Genomic DNA, 24,908 nt, shown 5'->3' with positions numbered 1-24,908 from the left:
TACCCTGGAAAAGTGCGCGGAGGCTATGGAGGACTTGTTGGTGAGAGATGGTGTTTTGGCCACTGAGAAAGAGTTCGGGAAGGCAGTGTTTTATCTGAGGAATGATGAGTTGGTGCATCGGGCCCTCAGTAGGGGGATCACGGTGGAAAACATCTTTTTACAGATGGAGCTAGTGACAGCTCCCACACAACGCATCGTCCTCGGTCACATAAAGCCTTTCATCCCCAACGAGGACCTGCTTCCTGCACTAGCACGCTTGGGGCAAGTACGGTCAGAAATAACTGCCATCAGGCACAAATTCAGGAGACCGTAATCTCTTTCCGGCGACAGGTATTCATGAAGCTGGAAAAGGAGGATGAAGTTGAGGGCCGGTTTACTGTCCGACACGAGGGGGTAGATTATCAGGTGTATTGGAGCTCTAAGCGCCCACGGTGCCATGCGTGCGGGGAGGTGGGGCACTTTCGGAGGGACTGTCCGAACACCCGAAAACCCAGGGAGTCCACTCCGGGAACTAATGCCCCAGCTACCTCTGCCCCTGATCCCATTCCTGATCCTACACCTGTGCCAGCCCCTGCTCCTGCCCCGACCCTGTCTCTACCCCTGTCCCTATTCCTACGTCTGTTCCAGTCTCTGCTCCTACCCCTGTGGTTCAGGCGAGTGTTCCTGAGGCTACATGCAGGGAGGTTCAGGCGAGGGATGGGGTGGAGCCTGTGCGAGGAAGGAAAGTGAGGAAGAAATCGAAACACATGAAGAAGTCAGCCCCCAAGACCGCAGAGCTCACGCCCATTTGCCCTGAGGTGGAGAGGGAGGCTCGGGGAAGCGTACAGTTGGACGGGGTGATGGAAGCGGAGAGTAACGCTCCATCGGTGAATCCCGCACCTGTGTGCTCCTCCGGCTTGAAGAGGAGATGGGATTGTTCCCCCAAGCGGGCAGGGAATGTAGATGCGGGGGAGTCCCAGAAAGGGGTGGGAATCCGGGTGGAAGTTGTGTCTAACCTTGATGTAGCCACCAGTCCTGTGGTAGGTGGTGTGGTTGTGCAGGAAGCTAGTGCTGGGCCTGTTTGCACACCTAAAACAGACCTGGAGCCCTCCACCCAGGACTTAGCAGTAAGCGCCTCCCTGGAGGCAAATGTATTAAATAGTACAAGTGGAGAGGAGACCAAGCTCTCTCACTGTCAGCATCAGGCTGCCGGTGAATCCCTTGGACCAGAGCTGCTGGGGTCCCCTTCATGCCTGTCTCCTGGGCAGTGTGCATGCCAACCCCATCAACTAATGGCCTGCAGGGAGTCCCTGGGGATTTTCCCTCCATCGTCGCAACTGTGGATAAGACCGAGGCAACGGTGGAGCGGGAAGGTATAGGGGAGGTACCCGCTGTGCAGTGTGGGTTACAGGGGCAGCCACCTTATACACCACATGAGGAGGAAGGTGGGGAATCTGTCTGCAGTGAGGGGTTGGAAGGAGATTCTATTGATAGTGAGACAATGGACATTCTCACCCTTCCTGAAAAATCCCCATTGATACCTGTGGAGGAGATCAGAGAGTTTATTCACTCCTCCATGGGTGCAAAGCATCGGCCTAAACTAGCCTCGCTTCGCTGGCCTAGCATGCCGAGGCTGGTGAAGTCCCTGAGGGTCATCCTCAGACGGAAGGGGAAGGGGAAGAGGAATGCTGTGTCAGGGAATGACAGACGGCAGCTGAAATCCTTTCTGGATGACCCGGTGAGGGACATCAGGGTGGAAAGCAGCCTCGCTCCTTCGGGAGATGGTGGGTCACAGGGTAGCGATGGTAGCAGTCGTGCCCGGAAAGCGAAGAATATTCTTAGTTTTCTTTGGGAGAGTGTGGCTAAGGGCGCCACCGATCTCAGTGGGAAGGGTCCTGGTGCTAAGGCCTAGTGTGCTCCCGACACGAAACTTACCATAGCTAGTCTTAATGTAAATGGTAGCAGGGGCTCTCTCCGCAGATATAACAATCTCTCAGTCCTCAGGGATGGGAGATACGCGGTGAGTTTCCTGCAGGAAACCCATACCACCCCGGGGGACGAGTCTGCTTGGCTCCTGGAGTGGCAGGGCGGGGTCTACATCAGTCACCTTAGCTCCAACTCTAGTGGGGTGGCAATCCTGTTGGCCCCAACCTTCCGGCCAGAAATCGTAGGAGTCCAAGATGTTGTGCCCGGCCGTCTGCTCCACCTGGCTGTGCACCTGGATGGAGTACCGTTACATTTTATCAATGTGTATGCTCCGAAGCGAAGTGTATGCTGCAGACGCGCCTATTCTGTCAGCTGTCCACCTTGCTGAGTTCCATCGATCCTGGGGACTGCATCATCCTCGGGGGAGACTTCAACTGTACCCTCGAAGTGGAGGACAGCTCGGGCCTCCAACGCAACCCAGCATCAGCGAAAAAGTTAAAGGAGCTAGCTGGCTCCTTTGACTTGGTGGACAGCTGGCGGAATCTTCACCCCGACTCTAGTGCCTTCTCCAGAAGATCTAGAGGGGGGGGGTTCCCAGATAGACCACTTGTATATCTCTCGGGCTTATGTCTCCCGCGTGTCGGCGTCCTCCATGCGGCCGGTGTCGTGCTCGGATCATCACCTTGTGTGTATGGAATTTACTCCTCTGCACCCTCGGGTAGGATCCGGGTATTGGCACTTTAACAACCGGCTGCTGGAGGACAGCCGATTCCGGGATTCATTCCGAGCGTTCTGGGCCACCTGGAGAGAGAGACGGAGAGAGTTCAGCTCCCTACGGCTGTGGTAGGATGTGGGTAAGGCCCACATCCGGTTTTTATGTCGGGAGTACACTAGGGGGTCGACAAAGAGGCGGGGCTCTGAGATTGAGCGGCTTGAGAGAGCGTTGCTTGACCTGGAGTCCTGTTTTGGTCCGATAAGTGGAGACCATCAAATGTGGCAGGAATACCAGGAGAAGAAGGACGCACTCAGGAATCTGCAGCTTCAGCAGTCCCGTGGTGCGTATGTGAGGTCACGGATCCAAATGCTGCAAGATTTGGACCGCGGCTCACCCTTCTTCTACTCGTTGGAGAAGTGGCGGGGAGTTCAAAAGCAGCTGGTGGAGCTACTGGCTGCTGATGGCTCCTCCATCACGGACCCCGACAAAATTATCAAAGAAGTCCGCACTTTCTATCGGTCCTTATTCTCACCAGATCCGTCAAATGCGGGGGTGTGCAGTGAAGTCTGGGAAGATTTACCAAAGGTCAGCCCTGATGACGCAGCGCGTCTGGACGCTCCCGACTCGGGAGGAGCAGTCTACTGCCCTTCGGCAACTCCAGAGGGGTAAAACCCCTGGCTTAGATGGTCTGAGTGTAGAGTTTTATCAGGCTTCTTGGGATGTCCTGGGGGTCGATTACAGCCTTGTTCAAGCGGAGAGCCTAGCCACCAGGGAGCTGTTGTGGTCCTACTGCCCAAGAAAGGAGACCTCTGCCTGCTAAAGAACTGGCGCCCGGTCTCCCTCTTGTGCGCGGACTACAAGATCTTCGCCCAGGCAATGGTCAACCGTCTTGGTTCAGTACTGAGACAGGTGATTCATCCTGACCAATCTTACACAGTCCCAGGCCACTCCATCCAGGACAATGTCCACCTAGTACGGGACCTGATCCGCCTGCAGCAGGAGACTGGGTCCCCGGCAGCACTTCTTTCTCTTGACCAGAAGGCATTTGACCGGATAGACCACAGTTTCCTAGTGGGCACTCTGCAGGCCTTTGTGCTCGGACCACATTTTGAGGCCCGAGTTCGGCTCCTATACTCTGCTGTGGAGTGCCTTGTTAAGGTCAATGGATCACTGGCAGCGCCCATTCCCTTCAGGAGAGGAGTACATCAGGGATGCCCCATGTCCGGTCAATTGTATGCGATCTGTGTCGAGCCATTCCTGAGCCTCCTACGGCGAAGGCTGACAGGTCTGGTTCTGCATGAACCGGACATGGAGGTCGTCCTCTCAGCCTACGCCGATGATGTACTCCTCATGATGACAGATCCCAATGACCTGCGGAGGATGCGCGAGTGCCAAGAAGTTTTCTCGGTGGCATCCTCCGCTAGGATCAACTGGGCGAAATGTTCTGGACTCTTAGTGGGTCAGTAGCAGGTGGACTCCCTGCCGGAGGAGATGAGAGCTTTTGAGTGGAGCACTAGGCACCTCCCCTACCTGAGTCCTTCTGGGGAGACCTGGCTGGCGAACTGGCAGGACCTGGAGACGAAAGTCATGGCCCGGCTGGGGCACTGGTCAGGCCTTCTCAGGGTGCTTTCCTATCGAGGCAGGGTGGTGGTCATAAACCAGCTGGAGGCCATGGTGTGGTATCGGATGGTCACCTTGGCCCCTCCTGCCCTGTTTGTTGCAAGAATGCAGAGGAAGTTAGTGGACTTCTTCTGGGGCAACAGGAAACACTGGGTCTCTGCGGCGGTCTTGAGTCTCCCAGTGGGAGAGGGCGGACAGTCGCTGGTGTGCGTTTGAACGCAACTGGCAGCTCTACGCCTCAGGACTCTGCAGAGATTCCTGGACGCCGAGCACCCTTCCAGGTGGCACGTGCTAGCGACTTTCTTCCTCCGGAGGGGCTGCTGTCTTCACGAAGACGTGCGGCTACCACCGGCGGGCGTCAGCCGTACGGCTTTGCGGAGTCTGCCAGGCTTCTATCAGGACCTACTGAGAGTCTGGAACGTGGTCGCCTCAGGCCGGGAATCCCCTCCTCAGGCGGAGGGCGGGGTCCTGACCGACCATTGCCCTACCTCAGTGGATGTTGGTGCGGCTCAGGTGTGTGGACCGACTCAGGCCGAGCTGCTGGTCGGGCCCAGACCCCACAATCTTCTCCGGGAGCCGTGTCCACACAACATGAGCCGTCTCTCATCGATACCCACAGTCCCATTCAGGGATGCAAGTAGTAGGTATCTGTATGGGCTGCTACTCCACATCCTCCACTTCCTTACCCTTGTCCACCATCCCAACACGCCATGGCTGTCGATCTTTCCACCTGGAGGTGAGGAGGGTCCCCACTGGAACTCCCTTTACGAGGGAGTTCTTCCCATGCAACTAGGGGATCTCGGATGGAGGGTGCTGCATAGAGCGGTGCCCTGCAATAAGTTCTTCAGTTTGTACATGGATCTCCCACCCGCATGTCACTTCTGCAGGCTGGAGGAAACCGTGTAACACATGAACATGGAGTGTGTGAGGCTGCAGCCTCTTTTTGCATATCTGCGTGGGTTGCTTCTCGCCTTCTGGTTGCATTTTAGCCCCACCCTATTTATATATGGTCATCCAGTAAGGAAGGGGGCATGGAGGGATGAGGATGTCCTAGCCAACTTGCTCCTGGGGCTGGCGAAATCCGCCATCCGAGGGTCTTGAAAACGGGTGGCGGGAGGCTCTCCCCGGGCAGACGACCTGGCAATGTTTAGGGGGTATGTTCGTGCCCAGGTGAATATTGAAAAATAACACGGGCAGTCCACGGCGACCTTAGAGGAGTTTTGAGACCAATGGGCTCCGTGGGGTGTAAATGCCATCGTGGATAGAGATGGCAACATTCTGGTGTAATGTCTATTGTCTATCTGCAGAGAAGTAATTGTGTTTGCCACTGTTTTGTATATATTGTATAGCACCGATATTTGTAATAAAGGATTTTGTAATTAAAAAAAAGGGTCAGACAGAGTGAATCTCCCTCCTCACCGTCCCATCACACACTCCCGGGGTCAGACACAGAGTGAACCTCCCTCCACACCGTCCCATCACACACTCCCAGGGTCAGACACAGAGTGAATCTCCCTCCACACCGTCCCATCACACACTCCCGGGGTGAGACAAAAGTGAAACTCCTTCCACACCGTCCCATCACACACACCCATGGTCAGACACAGAGTGAACCTCCCTCCACACCGTCCCATCACTCTCCATCATGCGGTCAGGCACAGAGTTACGCTCCCTCTAAACTATCTAATCTCACACTCGCGGAGTCAGACCAAGTGAAAGTAGACACCAATGCCCCAGTAGGACCAGGTGCCGAGTACACTCACCGATCTCTATAGCCTGTGATTCACTGTTCTTCCACTGTTCTGCCACGTCATTTGCCAGAGGATCATCAGGGTTGGGGGCACTCAGGAGAGCCTGAATGGAAAGCAGTACCGTCCGAATCTGCAGGGCCGGCGACCACTTGTCTGCAGCGGAGGTGAGGGGGTTGTTAAAGCAACTTGTATTGCCTCAGCTTCCAACATCACACCAAAACACTTCACAGTCATCACCCCGGCACACTCCCACAGTCACCCCGATATCACCCCGACACACTCCCACAGTCACCCCGATATCACCCCGACACAATCCCACAGTCATCACCCCGACACACTCCCACAGTCACCCCGATATCACCCCGACACACTCCCACAGTCACCCCGATATCACCCCGACACACTCCCACAGTCACCCCGATATCACCCCGACACACTCCCACAGTCATCACCCCGACACACTCCCACAGTCACCCCGATATCACCCCAACACACTCCCACAGTCATCACCCCGATACACTCCCACAGTCATCACCCCGACACACTCCCACAGTCACCCAGATATCACCCCGACACACTCCCACAGTCACCCCGATATCACCCCGACACACTCCCACAGTCATCACCCCGACACACTCCCACAGTCATCACCCCGATATCACCCCGACACACTCCCACAGTCATCACCACGATATCACCCCGACACACTCCCACAGTCATCACCCCGACACACTCCCACAGTCATCACCCCGATATCACCCCGACACACTCCCACAGTCATCACCCCGACACACTCCAACAGTCACCCCGATATCACCCCGACACACTCCCACAGTCACCCCGATATCACCCCGACACACTCCCACAGTCACCCCGATATCACCCCGACACACTCCCACAGTCATCACCCCGACACACTCCCACAGTCATCACCCCGACACACTCCCACAGTCATCACCCCGACACACTCCCACAGTCACCCCGATATCACCCCGACACACTCCCACAGTCACCCCGATATCACCCCGACACACTCCCACAGTCACCCCGATATCACCCCGACACACTCCCACAGTCACCCCGATATCACCCCGACACACTCCCACAGTCATCACCCCGATATCACCCCGACACACTCCCACAGTCACCCCGATATCACCCCGACACACTCCCACAGTCATCACCCCGATATCACCCCGACACACTCCCACAGTCATCACCCCGACACACTCCCACAGTCACCCCGATATCACCCCGACACACTCCCACAGTCATCACCCCGATATCACCCCGACACACTCCCACAGTCATCACCCCGACACACTCCCACAGTCATCACCCCGACACACTCCCACAGTCATCACCCCGATATCACCCCGACACACTCCCACAGTCATCACCCCGACACACTCCCACAGTCATCACCCCGATATCACCCCGACACACTCCCACAGTCATCACCCCGACACACTCCCACAGTCATCACCCCGACACACTCCCACAGTCACCCCGATATCACCCCGACACACTCCCACAGTCACCCCGATATCACCCCGACACACTCCCACAGTCATCACCCCGATATCACCCCGACACACTCCCACAGTTATCACCCCGACACACTCCCACAGTCATCACCCCGACACACTCCCACAGTCATCACCCCGATATCACCCCGACACACTCCCACAGTCATCACCCCGATATCACCCCGACACACTCCCACAGTCATCACCCCGATATCACCCCGACACACTCCCACAGTCATCACCCCGACACACTCCCACAGTCATCACCCTGATATCACCCCGACACACTCCCACAGTCATCACCCCGATATCACCCCGACACACTCCCACAGTTATCACCCCGATATCACCCCGACACACTCCCACAGTCAACGCCCCGATATCACCCCGACACACTTCCACAGTCAGCACCCCGATATCACCCCGAAACACTCCCACAGTCATCACCCCGATATCACCCCAACACACTCCCACAGTCATCACCCCGATATCATCCCGACACACTCCCACAGTCATCACCCCGACACACTCCCACAGTCACCCCGATATCACCCCGACACACTCCCACTGTCACCCCGATATCACCCCGACACACTCCCACAGTCACCCCGATATCACCCCGACACACTCCCACAGTCACCCCGATATCACCCCGACACACTCCCACAGTCATCACCCCGATATCACCCCGACACACTCCCACAGTCATCACCCCGACACACTCCCACAGTCATCACCCCGATATCACCCCGACACACTCCCACAGTCATCACCACGATATCACCCCGACACACTCCCACAGTCATCACCCCGACACACTCCCACAGTCATCACCCCGACACACTCCCACAGTCACCCCGATATCACCCCGACACACTCCCACAGTCACCCCGATATCACCCCGACACACTCCCACAGTCATCACCCCGACACACTCCCACAGTCATCACCCCGATATCACCCCGACACACTCCCACAGTCATCACCCCGACACACTCCCACAGTCACCCCGATATCACCCCGACACACTCCCAAAGTCACCCCGATATCACCCCGACACACTCCCACAGTCACCCCGATATCACCCCGACACACTCCCACAGTCATCACCCCGATATCACCCCGACACACTCCCACAGTCACCCCGATATCACCCCGACACACTCCCACAGTCATCACCCCGATATCACCCCGACACACTCCCACAGTCATCACCCCGACACACTCCCACAGTCACCCCGATATCACCCCGACACACTCCCACAGTCATCACCCCGATATCACCCCGACACACTCCCACAGTCATCACCCCGACACACTCCCACAGTCATCACCCCGATATCACCCCGACACACTCCCACAGTCATCACCCCGACACACTCCCACAGTCATCACCCCGACACACTCCCACAGTCACCCCGATATCACCCCGACACACTCCCACAGTCACCCCGATATCAGCCCGACACACTCCCACAGTCATCACCCCGATATCACCCCGACACACTCCCACAGTTATCACCCCGACACACTCCCACAGTCATCACCCCGATATCACCCCGACACACTCCCACAGTCATCACCCCGATATCACCCCGACACACTCCCACAGTCATCACCCCGATATCACCCCGACACACTCCCACAGTCATCACCCCGACACACTCCCACAGTCATCACCCCGATATCACCCCGACACACTCCCACAGTCATCACCCCGATATCACCCCGACACACTCCCACAGTCATCACCCCGACACACTCCCACAGTCATCACCCTGATATCACCGCGACACACTCCCACAGTCATCACCCCGATATCACCCCGACACACTCCCACAGTTATCACCCCGATATCACCCCGACACACTCCCACAGTCAACGCCCCGATATCACCCCGACACACTTCCACAGTCAGCACCCCGATATCACCCCGAAACACTCCCACAGTCATCACCCCGATATCACCCCAACACACTCCCACAGTCATCACCCCGATATCACCCCGACACACTCCCACAGTCACCCCGATATCACCCCGACACACTCCCACTGTCACCCCGATATCACCCCGACACACTCCCACTGTCACCCCGATATCACCCCGACACACTCCCACAGTCACCCCGATATCACCCCGACACACTCCCACAGTCACCCCGATATCACCCCGACACACTCCCACAGTCATCACCCCGATATCACCCCGACACACTCCCACAGTCATCACCCCGACACACTCCCACAGTCACCCCGATATCACCCCGACACACTCCCACAGTCATCACCCCGATATCACCCCAACACACTCCCACAGTCATCACCCCGATATCACCCCAACACACTCCCACAGTCATCACCCCGATATCACCCCGACACACTCCCACAGTCATCACCCTGATATCGCCCCGACACACTCCTACAGTCATCACCCCGACACACTCCCACAGTCATCACCACGATATCACCCCGACACACTCCCACAGTCATCACCCCGACACACTCCCACAGTCATCACCCCGACACACTCCCACAGTCATCACCCCGACACACTCCCACAGTCATCACCCCGATATCACCCCGACACACTCCCACAGTCATCACCCCGATATCACCCCAACACACACCCACAGTCAGCACCCCGATATCACCCCGACACACTCCCACAGTCACCCCGATATCACCCCAACACACTCCCACAGTCATCACCCCGATATCACCCCGACACACTCCTACAGTCATCACCCCGACACACTCCCACAGTCATCACCCCGATACACTCCCACAGTCATCACCCCGATATCACCCCGACACACACCCACAGTCATCACCCCGACACACTCCCACAGTCATCACCCCAACACACTCCCACAGTCATCACCCCGATATCACCCCAACACACTCCCACAGTCGTCACCCCGATGTCACACCAACACACTCCCACAGTCATCACCCCGATATCACCCCAACACACTCCCACAGTCATCACCCCGACACACTCCCAGTCACCACCCCGATATCACCCCGACACACTCCCACAGTCACCCCGACACACTCCCACAGTCATCACCCCAACACACTCCCACAGTCATCACCCCAACTCACCCCAACACACTCCCAGTCATCACCCCGATATCACCCCGACACACTCCCACAGTCATCACCCCGATATCACCCCAACACACTCCCACAGTCACCCCGATATCACCCCAACACACTCCCACAGTCATCACCCCGATATCACCCCAACACACTCCCACAGTCGTCACCCCGATATCACCCCGACACACTCCCACAGTCATCACCCCGACACACTCCCACAGTCATCACCCCGATATCACCCTGACACACTCCCACAGTCATCACCCCGATATCACCACGACACACTCCCACAGTCATCACCCCGATATCACCCCGAGACACTCCCAGTCACCCCGATATCACCCCGACACACTCCCACAGTCATCACCCCGATATCACCCCAACACACTCCCACAGTCATCACCCCGATATCACCCCGACACACTCCCACAGTCATCACCCCGACACACTCCCACAGTCACCCCGATATCACCCCGACACACTCCCACAGTCATCACCCCGATATCACCCCAACACACTCCCACAGTCACCCCGATATCACCCCAACACACTCCCACAGTCATCACCCCGATATCACCCCGACACACTCCCACAGTCATCACCCCGATATCACCCCAACACACTCCCACAGTCATCACCCCGACACACTCCCACAGTCATCACCCCGACACACTCCCACAGTCACCCCGATATCACCCCGACACACTCCCACAGTCATCACCCCGATATCACCCTGACACACTCCCACAGTCATCACCCCGATATCACCCCAACACACTCCCAGTCACCCCGATATCACCCCGACACACTCCCACAGTCATCACCCCGATATCACCACGACACACTCCCACAGTCATCACCCCGACACACTCCCACAGTCATCACCCCGATATCACCCCGACACACTCCCACAGTCATCACCCCGATATCACCCCGACACACTCCCACAGTCATCACCCCGACACACTCCCACAGTCACCCCGATATCACCCCGACACACTCCCACAGTCACCCCGATATCACCCCGACACACTCCCACAGTCATCACCCCAATATCACCCCGACACACTCCCACAGTTATCACCCCGACACACTCCCACAGTCATCACCCCGATATCACCCCGACACACTCCCACAGTCATCACCCCGATATCACCCCGACACACTCCCACAGTCATCACCCCGATATCACCCCGACACACTCCCACAGTCATCACCCCGATATCACCCCGACACACTCCCACAGTCATCACCCCGACACACTCCCACAGTCATCACCCTGATATCACCCCGACACACTCCCACAGTCATCACCCCGATATCACCCCGACACACTCCCACAGTTATCACCCCGATATCACCCCGACACACTCCCACAGTCAACGCCCCGATATCACCCCGACACACTTCCACAGTCAGCACCCCGATATCACCCCGAAACACTCCCACAGTCATCACCCCGACACACTCCCACAGTCACCCCGATATCACCCCGACACACTCCCACTGTCACCCCGATATCACCCCGACACACTCCCACAGTCACCCCGATATCACCCCGACACACTCCCACAGTCACCCCGATATCACCCCGACACACTCCCACAGTCATCACCCCGATATCACCCCGACACACTCCCACAGTCATCACCCCGACACACTCCCACAGTCATCACCCCGATATCACCCCGACACACTCCCACAGTCATCACCACGATATCACCCCGACACACTCCCACAGTCATCACCCCGATATCACCACGACACACTCCCACAGTCATCACCCCGATATCACCCCGAGACACTCCCAGTCACCCCGATATCACCCCGACACACTCCCACAGTCATCACCCCGATATCACCCCAACACACTCCCACAGTCATCACCCCGATATCACCCCGACACACTCCCACAGTCATCACCCCGACACACTCCCACAGTCACCCCGATATCACCCCGACACACTCCCACAGTCATCACCCCGATATCACCCCAACACACTCCCACAGTCACCCCGATATCACCCCAACACACTCCCACAGTCATCACCCCGATATCACCCCGACACACTCCCACAGTCATCACCCCGATATCACCCCAACACACTCCCACAGTCATCACCCCGACACACTCCCACAGTCATCACCCCGACACACTCCCACAGTCACCCCGATATCACCCCGACACACTCCCACAGTCATCACCCCGATATCACCCTGACACACTCCCACAGTCATCACCCCGATATCACCCCAACACACTCCCAGTCACCCCGATATCACCCCGACACACTCCCACAGTCATCACCCCGATATCACCACGACACACTCCCACAGTCATCACCCCGACACACTCCCACAGTCATCACCCCGATATCACCCCGACACACTCCCACAGTCATCACCCCGATATCACCCCGACACACTCCCACAGTCATCACCCCGACACACTCCCACAGTCACCCCGATATCACCCCGACACACTCCCACAGTCACCCCGATATCACCCCGACACACTCCCACAGTCATCACCCCAATATCACCCCGACACACTCCCACAGTTATCACCCCGACACACTCCCACAGTCATCACCCCGATATCACCCCGACACACTCCCACAGTCATCACCCCGATATCACCCCGACACACTCCCACAGTCATCACCCCGATATCACCCCGACACACTCCCACAGTCATCACCCCGATATCACCCCGACACACTCCCACAGTCATCACCCCGACACACTCCCACAGTCATCACCCTGATATCACCCCGACACACTCCCACAGTCATCACCCCGATATCACCCCGACACACTCCCACAGTTATCACCCCGATATCACCCCGACACACTCCCACAGTCAACGCCCCGATATCACCCCGACACACTTCCACAGTCAGCACCCCGATATCACCCCGAAACACTCCCACAGTCATCACCCCGACACACTCCCACAGTCACCCCGATATCACCCCGACACACTCCCACTGTCACCCCGATATCACCCCGACACACTCCCACAGTCACCCCGATATCACCCCGACACACTCCCACAGTCACCCCGATATCACCCCGACACACTCCCACAGTCATCACCCCGATATCACCCCGACACACTCCCACAGTCATCACCCCGACACACTCCCACAGTCATCACCCCGATATCACCCCGACACACTCCCACAGTCATCACCACGATATCACCCCGACACACTCCCACAGTCATCACCCCGACACACTCCCACAGTCATCACCCCGACACACTCCCACAGTCACCCCGATATCACCCCGACACACTCCCACAGTCACCCCGATATCACCCCGACACACTCCCACAGTCATCACCCCGACACACTCCCACAGTCATCACCCCGATATCACCCCGACACACTCCCACAGTCATCACCCCGACACACTCCCACAGTCACCCCGATATCACCCCGACACACTCCCAAAGTCACCCCGATATCACCCCGACACACTCCCACAGTCACCCCGATATCACCCCGACACACTCCCACAGTCATCACCCCGATATCACCCCGACACACTCCCACAGTCACCCCGATATCACCCCGACACACTCCCACAGTCATCACCCCGATATCACCCCGATACACTCCCACAGTCATCACCCCGACACACTCCCACAGTCACCCCGATATCACCCCGACACACTCCCACAGTCATCACCCCGATATCACCCCGACACACTCCCACAGTCATCACCCCGACACACTCCCACAGTCATCACCCCGATATCACCCCGACACACTCCCACAGTCATCACCCCGACACACTCCCACAGTCATCACCCCGACACACTCCCACAGTCACCCCGATATCACCCCGACACACTCCCACAGTCACCCCGATATCAGCCCGACACACTCCCACAGTCATCACCCCGATATCACCCCGACACACTCCCACAGTTATCACCCCGACACACTCCCACAGTCATCACCCCGATATCACCCCGACACACTCCCACAGTCATCACCCCGATATCACCCCGACACACTCCCACAGTCATCACCCCGATATCACCCCGACACACTCCCACAGTCATCACCCCGACACACTCCCACAGTCATCACCCTGATATCACCGCGACACACTCCCACAGTCATCACCCCGATATCACCCCGACACACTCCCACAGTTATCACCCCGATATCACCCCGACACACTCCCACAGTCAACGCCCCGATATCACCCCGACACACTTCCACAGTCAGCACCCCGATATCACCCCGAAACACTCCCACAGTCATCACCCCGATATCACCCCAACACACTCCCACAGTCATCACCCCGATATCATCCCGACACACTCCCAGTCATCACCCCGACACACTCCCACAGTCACCCCGATATCACCCCGACACACTCCCACTGTCACCCCGATATCACCCCGACACACTCCCACAGTCACCCCGATATCACCCCGACACACTCCCACAGTCACCCCGATATCACCCCGACACACTCCCACAGTCATCACCCCGATATCACCCCGACACACTCCCACAGTCATCACCCCGACACACTCCCACAGTCACCCCGATATCACCCCGACACACTCCCACAGTCATCACCCCGATATCACCCCAACACACTCCCACAGTCATCACCCCGATATCACCCCAACACACTCCCACAGTCATCACCCCGATATCACCCCGACACACTCCCACAGTCATCACCCCGATATCGCCCCGACACACTCCCACAGTCATCACCCCGACACACTCCCACAGTCATCACCACGATATCACCCCGACACACTCCCACAGTCATCACCCCGACACACTCCCACAGTCATCACCCCGACACACTCCCACAGTCATCACCCCGACACACTCCCACAGTCATCACCCCGATATCACCCCGACACACTCCCACAGTCATCACCCCGATATCACCCCAACACACACCCACAGTCAGCACCCCGATATCACCCCGACACACTCCCACAGTCATCACCCCGACACACTCCCACAGTCATCACCCCGATACACTCCCACAGTCATCACCCCGATATCACCCCGACACACACCCACAGTCATCACCCCGACACACTCCCACAGTCATCACCCCAACACACTCCCACAGTCATCACCCCGATATCACCCCAACACACTCCCACAGTCGTCACCCCGATGTCACACCAACACACTCCCACAGTCATCACCCCGATATCACCCCAACACACTCCCACAGTCATCACCCCGACACACTCCCAGTCACCACCCCGATATCACCCCGACACACTCCCACAGTCACCCCGACACACTCCCACAGTCATCACCCCAACACACTCCCACAGTCATCACCCCAACTCACCCCAACACACTCCCAGTCATCACCCCGATATCACCCCGACACACTCCCACAGTCATCACCCCGATATCACCCCAACACACTCCCACAGTCACCCCGATATCACCCCAACACACTCCCACAGTCATCACCCCGATATCACCCCAACACACTCCCACAGTCGTCACCCCGATATCACCCCGACACACTCCCACAGTCATCACCCCGATATCACCCCGACACACTCCCACAGTCATCACCCCGACACACTCCCACAGTCATCACCCCGATATCACCCTGACACACTCCCACAGTCATCACCCCGATATCACCCTGACACACTCCCACAGTCATCACCCCGATATCACCACGACACACTCCCACAGTCATCACCCCGATATCACCCCGAGACACTCCCAGTCACCCCGATATCACCCCGACACACTCCCACAGTCATCACCCCGATATCACCCCAACACACTCCCACAGTCATCACCCCGACACACTCCCACAGTCATCACCCCGACACACTCCCACAGTCACCCCGATATCACCCCGACACACTCCCACAGTCATCACCCCGACACACTCCCACAGTCATCACCCCGATATCACCCTGACACACTCCCACAGTCATCACCCCGATATCACCCCAACACACTCCCAGTCACCCCGATATCACCCCGACACACTCCCACAGTCATCACCCCGATATCACCACGACACACTCCCACAGTCATCACCCCGACACACTCCCACAGTCATCACCCCGATATCACCCCGACACACTCCCACAGTCATCACCCCGATATCACCCTGACACACTCCCACAGTCATCACCCCGATATCACCACGACACACTCCCACAGTCATCACCCCGACACACTCCCACAGTCATCACCCCGAGACACTCCCACAGTCATCACCCCGATATCACCCCAACACACTCCCACAGTCATCACCCCGACACACTCCCACAGTCATCACCCCGATATCACCCCGACACACTCCCACAGTCATCACCCCGACACACTCCCAGTCATCACCCCGATATCACCCCAACACACTCCCACAGTCATCACCCCGACACACTCCCACAGTCATCACCCCGATATCACCCCGACACACTCCCACAGTCACCCCGATATCACCCCGACACACTCCCACAGTCATCACCCTGATATCACCCCGACACACTCCCACAGTCACCCCGATATCACCCCGACACACTCCCACAGTCATCACCCCAACACACTCCCACAGTCATCACCCCGATATCACCCCGACACACTCCCACAGTCATCACCCCGACACACTCCCACAGTCATCACCCCGATATCACCCCGACACACTCCCACAGTCATCACCCCGATATCACCCTGACACACTCCCACAGTCATCACCCCGATATCACCCCAACACACTCCCAGTCACCCCGATATCACCCCGACACACTCCCACAGTCATCACCCCGATATCACCACGACACACTCCCACAGTCATCACCCCGACACACTCCCACAGTCATCACCCCGATATCACCCCGACACACTCCCACAGTCATCACCCCGATATCACCCCGACACACTCCCACAGTCATCACCCCGACACACTCCCACAGTCACCCCGATATCACCCCGACACACTCCCACAGTCACCCCGATATCACCCCGACACACTCCCACAGTCATCACCCCGATATCACCCCGACACACTCCCACAGTTATCACCCCGACACACTCCCACAGTCATCACCCCGATATCACCCCGACACACTCCCACAGTCATCACCCCGATATCACCCCGACACACTCCCACAGTCATCACCCCGATATCACCCCGACACACTCCCACAGTCATCACCCCGATATCACCCCGACACACTCCCACAGTCATCACCCCGACACACTCCCACAGTCATCACCCTGATATCACCCCGACACACTCCCACAGTCATCACCCCGATATCACCCCGACACACTCCCACAGTTATCACCCGATATCACCCCGACACACTCCCACAGTCAACGCCCCGATATCACCCCGACACACTTCCACAGTCAGCACCCCGATATCACCCCGAAACACTCCCACAGTCATCACCCCGATATCACCCCAACACACTCCCACAGTCATCACCCCGATATCATCCCGACACACTCCCACAGTCATCACCCCGACACACTCCCACAGTCACCCCGATATCACCCCGACACACTCCCACTGTCACCCCGATATCACCCCGACACACTCCCACAGTCACCCCGATATCACCCCGACACACTCCCACAGTCATCACCCCGATATCACCCCGACACACTCCCACAGTCATCACCCCGACACACTCCCACAGTCATCACCCCGATATCACCCCGACACACTCCCACAGTCATCACCACGATATCACCCCGACACACTCCCACAGTCATCACCCCGACACACTCCCACAGTCATCACCCCGACACACTCCCACAGTCACCCCGATATCACCCCGACACACTCCCACAGTCACCCCGATATCACCCCGACACACTCCCACAGTCATCACCCCGACACACTCCCACAGTCATCACCCCGATATCACCCCGACACACTCCCACAGTCATCACCCCGACACACTCCCACAGTCACCCCGATATCACCCCGACACACTCCCAAAGTCACCCCGATATCACCCCGACACACTCCCACAGTCACCCCGATATCACCCCGACACACTCCCACAGTCATCACCCCGATATCACCCCGACACACTCCCACAGTCACCCCGATATCACCCCGACACACTCCCACAGTCATCACCCCGATATCACCCCGACACACTCCCACAGTCATCACCCCGACACACTCCCACAGTCACCCCGATATCACCCCGACACACTCCCACAGTCATCACCCCGATATCACCCCGACACACTCCCACAATCATCACCCCGACACACTCCCACAGTCATCACCCCGATATCACCCCGACACACTCCCACAGTCATCACCCCGACACACTCCCACAGTCACCCCGATATCACCCCGACACACTCCCACAGTCACCCCGATATCAGCCCGACACACTCCCACAGTCATCACCCCGATATCACCCCGACACACTCCCACAGTTATCACCCCGACACACTCCCACAGTCATCACCCCGATATCACCCCGACACACTCCCACAGTCATCACCCCGATATCACCCCGACACACTCCCACAGTCATCACCCCGATATCACCCCGACACACTCCCACAGTCATCACCCCGACACACTCCCACAGTCATCAGCCTGATATCACCGCGACACACTCCCACAGTCATCACCCCGATATCACCCCGACACACTCCCACAGTTATCACCCCGATATCACCCCGACACACTCCCACAGTCAACGCCCCGATATCACCCCGACACACTTCCACAGTCAGCACCCCGATATCACCCCGAAACACTCCCACAGTCATCACCCCGATATCACCCCAACACACTCCCACAGTCATCACCCCGATATCATCCCGACACACTCCCAGTCATCACCCCGACACACTCCCACAGTCACCCCGATATCACCCCGACACACTCCCACTGTCACCCCGATATCACCCCGACACACTCCCACAGTCACCCCGATATCACCCCGACACACTCCCACAGTCACCCCGATATCACCCCGACACACTCCCACAGTCATCACCCCGATATCACCCCGACACACTCCCACAGTCATCACCCCGACACACTCCCACAGTCACCCCGATATCACCCCGACACACTCCCACAGTCATCACCCCGATATCACCCCAACACACTCCCACAGTCATCACCCCGATATCACCCCAACACACTCCCACAGTCATCACCCCGATATCACCCCGACACACTCCCACAGTCATCACCCCGATATCGCCCCGACACACTCCCACAGTCATCACCCCGACACACTCCCACAGTCATCACCACGATATCACCCCGACACACTCCCACAGTCATCACCCCGACACACTCCCACAGTCATCACCCCGACACACTCCCACAGTCATCACCCCGACACACTCCCACAGTCATCACCCCGATATCACCCCGACACACTCCCACAGTCATCACCCCGATATCACCCCAACACACACCCACAGTCAGCACCCCGATATCACCCCGACACACTCCCACAGTCATCACCCCGACACACTCCCACAGTCATCACCCCGATACACTCCCACAGTCATCACCCCGATATCACCCCGACACACACCCACAGTCATCACCCCGACACACTCCCAGTCATCACCCCAACACACTCCCACAGTCATCACCCCGATATCACCCCAACACACTCCCACAGTCGTCACCCCGATGTCACACCAACACACTCCCACAGTCATCACCCCGATATCACCCCAACACACTCCCACAGTCATCACCCCGACACACTCCCAGTCACCACCCCGATATCACCCCGACACACTCCCACAGTTATCACCCCGATATCACCCCGACACACTCCCACAGTCAACGCCCCGATATCACCCCGACACACTTCCACAGTCAGCACCCCGATATCACCCCGAAACACTCCCACAGTCATCACCCCGATATCATCCCGACACACTCCCAGTCATCACCCCGACACACTCCCACAGTCACCCCGATATCACCCCGACACACTCCCACTGTCACCCCGATATCACCCCGACACACTCCCACAGTCACCCCGATATCACCCCGACACACTCCCACAGTCACCCCGATATCACCCCGACACACTCCCACAGTCATCACCCCGATATCACCCCGACACACTCCCACAGTCATCACCCCGACACACTCCCACAGTCACCCCGATATCACCCCGACACACTCCCACAGTCATCACCCCGATATCACCCCAACACACTCCCACAGTCATCACCCCGATATCACCCCAACACACTCCCACAGTCATCACCCCGATATCACCCCGACACACTCCCACAGTCATCACCCCGATATCGCCCCGACACACTCCCACAGTCATCACCCCGACACACTCCCACAGTCATCACCACGATATCACCCCGACACACTCCCACAGTCATCACCCCGACACACTCCCACAGTCATCACCCCGACACACTCCCACAGTCATCACCCCGATATCACCCCGACACACTCCCACAGTCATCACCCCGATATCACCCCAACACACACCCACAGTCAGCACCCCGATATCACCCCGACACACTCCCACAGTCATCACCCCGACACACTCCCACAGTCATCACCCCGATACACTCCCACAGTCATCACCCCGATATCACCCCGACACACACCCACAGTCATCACCCCGACACACTCCCACAGTCATCACCCCAACACACTCCCACAGTCATCACCCCGATATCACCCCAACACACTCCCACAGTCGTCACCCCGATGTCACACCAACACACTCCCACAGTCATCACCCCGATATCACCCCAACACACTCCCACAGTCATCACCCCGACACACTCCCAGTCACCACCCCGATATCACCCCGACACACTCCCACAGTCACCCCGACACACTCCCACAGTCATCACCCCAACACACTCCCACAGTCATCACCCCAACTCACCCCAACACACTCCCAGTCATCACCCCGATATCACCCCGACACACTCCCACAGTCATCACCCCGATATCACCCCGACACACTCCCACAGTCATCACCCCGATATCACCCCAACACACTCCCACAGTCACCCCGATATCACCCCAACACACTCCCACAGTCATCACCCCGATATCACCCCAACACACTCCCACAGTCGTCACCCCGATATCACCCCGACACACTCCCACAGTCATCACCCCGATATCACCCTGACACACTCCCACAGTCATCACCCCGATATCACCACGACACACTCCCACAGTCATCACCCCGATATCACCCCGAGACACTCCCAGTCACCCCGATATCACCCCGACACACTCCCACAGTCATCACCCCGATATCACCCCAACACACTCCCACAGTCATCACCCCGACACACTCCCACAGTCATCACCCCGACACACTCCCACAGTCACCCCGATATCACCCCGACACACTCCCACAGTCATCACCCCGATATCACCCTGACACACTCCCACAGTCATCACCCCGATATCACCCCAACACACTCCCAGTCACCCCGATATCACCCCGACACACTCCCACAGTCATCACCCCGATATCACCACGACACACTCCCACAGTCATCACCCCGACACACTCCCACAGTCATCACCCCGATATCACCCCGACACACTCCCACAGTCATCACCCCGATATCACCCTGACACACTCCCACAGTCATCACCCCGATATCACCACGACACACTCCCACAGTCATCACCCCGACACACTCCCACAGTCATCACCCCGAGACACTCCCACAGTCATCACCCCGATATCACCCCAACACACTCCCACAGTCATCACCCCGACACACTCCCACAGTCATCACCCCGATATCACCCCGACACACTCCCACAGTCATCACCCCGACACACTCCCAGTCATCACCCCGATATCACCCCAACACACTCCCACAGTCATCACCCCGACACACTCCCACAGTCATCACCCCGATATCACCCCGACACACTCCCACAGTCACCCCGATATCACCCCGACACACTCCCACAGTCATCACCCTGATATCACCCCGACACACTCCCACAGTCACCCCGATATCACCCCGACACACTCCCACAGTCATCACCCCAACACACTCCCACAGTCATCACCCCGATATCACCCCGACACACTCCCACAGTCATCACCCCGACACACTCCCACAGTCATCACCCCGATATCACCCCGACACACTCCCACAGTCATCACCCCGATATCACCCTGACACACTCCCACAGTCATCACCCCGATATCACCCCAACACACTCCCAGTCACCCCGATATCACCCCGACACACTCCCACAGTCATCACCCCGATATCACCACGACACACTCCCACAGTCATCACCCCGACACACTCCCACAGTCATCACCCCGATATCACCCCGACACACTCCCACAGTCATCACCCCGATATCACCCCGACACACTCCCACAGTCATCACCCCGACACACTCCCACAGTCACCCCGATATCACCCCGACACACTCCCACAGTCACCCCGATATCACCCCGACACACTCCCACAGTCATCACCCCGATATCACCCCGACACACTCCCACAGTTATCACCCCGACACACTCCCACAGTCATCACCCCGATATCACCCCGACACACTCCCACAGTCATCACCCCGATATCACCCCGACACACTCCCACAGTCATCACCCCGATATCACCCCGACACACTCCCACAGTCATCACCCCGATATCACCCCGACACACTCCCACAGTCATCACCCCGACACACTCCCACAGTCATCACCCTGATATCACCCCGACACACTCCCACAGTCATCACCCCGATATCACCCCGACACACTCCCACAGTTATCACCCCGATATCACCCCGACACACTCCCACAGTCAACGCCCCGATATCACCCCGACACACTTCCACAGTCAGCACCCCGATATCACCCCGAAACACTCCCACAGTCATCACCCCGATATCACCCCAACACACTCCCACAGTCATCACCCCGATATCATCCCGACACACTCCCACAGTCATTACCCCGACACACTCCCACAGTCACCCCGATATCACCCCGACACATTCCCACTGTCACCCCGATATCACCCCGACACACTCCCACAGTCACCCCGATATCACCCCGACACACTCCCACAGTCATCACCCCGATATCACCCCGACACACTCCCACAGTCATCACCCCGACACACTCCCACAGTCATCACCCCGATATCACCCCGACACACTCCCACAGTCATCACCACGATATCACCCCGACACACTCCCACAGTCATCACCCCGACACACTCCCACAGTCATCACCCCGACACACTCCCACAGTCACCCCGATATCACCCCGACACACTCCCACAGTCACCCCGATATCACCCCGACACACTCCCACAGTCATCACCCCGACACACTCCCACAGTCATCACCCCGATATCACCCCGACACACTCCCACAGTCATCACCCCGACACACTCCCACAGTCACCCCGATATCACCCCGACACACTCCCAAAGTCACCCCGATATCACCCCGACACACTCCCACAGTCACCCCGATATCACCCCGACACACTCCCACAGTCATCACCCCGATATCACCCCGACACACTCCCACAGTCACCCCGATATCACCCCGACACACTCCCACAGTCATCACCCCGATATCACCCCGACACACTCCCACAGTCATCACCCCGACACACTCCCACAGTCACCCCGATATCACCCCGACACACTCCCACAGTCATCACCCCGATATCACCCCGACACACTCCCACAATCATCACCCCGACACACTCCCACAGTCATCACCCCGATATCACCCCGACACACTCCCACAGTCATCACCCCGACACACTCCCACAGTCATCACCCCGACACACTCCCACAGTCACCCCGATATCACCCCGACACACTCCCACAGTCACCCCGATATCAGCCCGACACACTCCCACAGTCATCACCCCGATATCACCCCGACACACTCCCACAGTCATCACCCCGATATCACCCCGACACACTCCCACAGTCATCACCCCGATATCACCCCGACACACTCCCACAGTCATCACCCCGATATCACCCCGACACACTCCCACAGTCATCACCCCGACACACTCCCACAGTCATCACCCTGATATCACCGCGACACACTCCCACAGTCATCACCCCGATATCACCCCGACACACTCCCACAGTTATCACCCCGATATCACCCCGACACACTCCCACAGTCAACGCCCCGATATCACCCCGACACACTTCCACAGTCAGCACCCCGATATCACCCCGATATCACCCCAACACACTCCCACAGTCATCACCCCGATATCATCCC

The 24,908-nt window shown here is 57.8% G+C and overlaps 1 protein-coding gene across 1 annotated transcript in view; it reads right to left on the bottom strand.

Moving 5' to 3' along the window:
- Positions 1-24,908, bottom strand: part of LOC132380609 (ubiquitin-conjugating enzyme E2 N) — a 57,067-nt gene that overhangs the window by 2,341 nt on the left and 29,818 nt on the right. Inside the window, exon 3 of the mRNA XM_059949538.1 lies at positions 6,004-6,144. Coding sequence (XP_059805521.1) covers positions 6,004-6,144 — 141 coding nt within the window. The remainder of the gene's footprint in view (positions 1-6,003; positions 6,145-24,908) is intronic.

Source organism: Hypanus sabinus, chromosome 24, assembly GCF_030144855.1.
Source record: "Hypanus sabinus isolate sHypSab1 chromosome 24, sHypSab1.hap1, whole genome shotgun sequence".
Classification (NCBI taxonomy): Eukaryota; Metazoa; Chordata; class Chondrichthyes; order Myliobatiformes; family Dasyatidae; genus Hypanus; species Hypanus sabinus.
The sequence above is the reverse complement of the archived record's forward strand: the minus strand, read 5'-3'. Positions and strand labels throughout refer to the sequence as shown.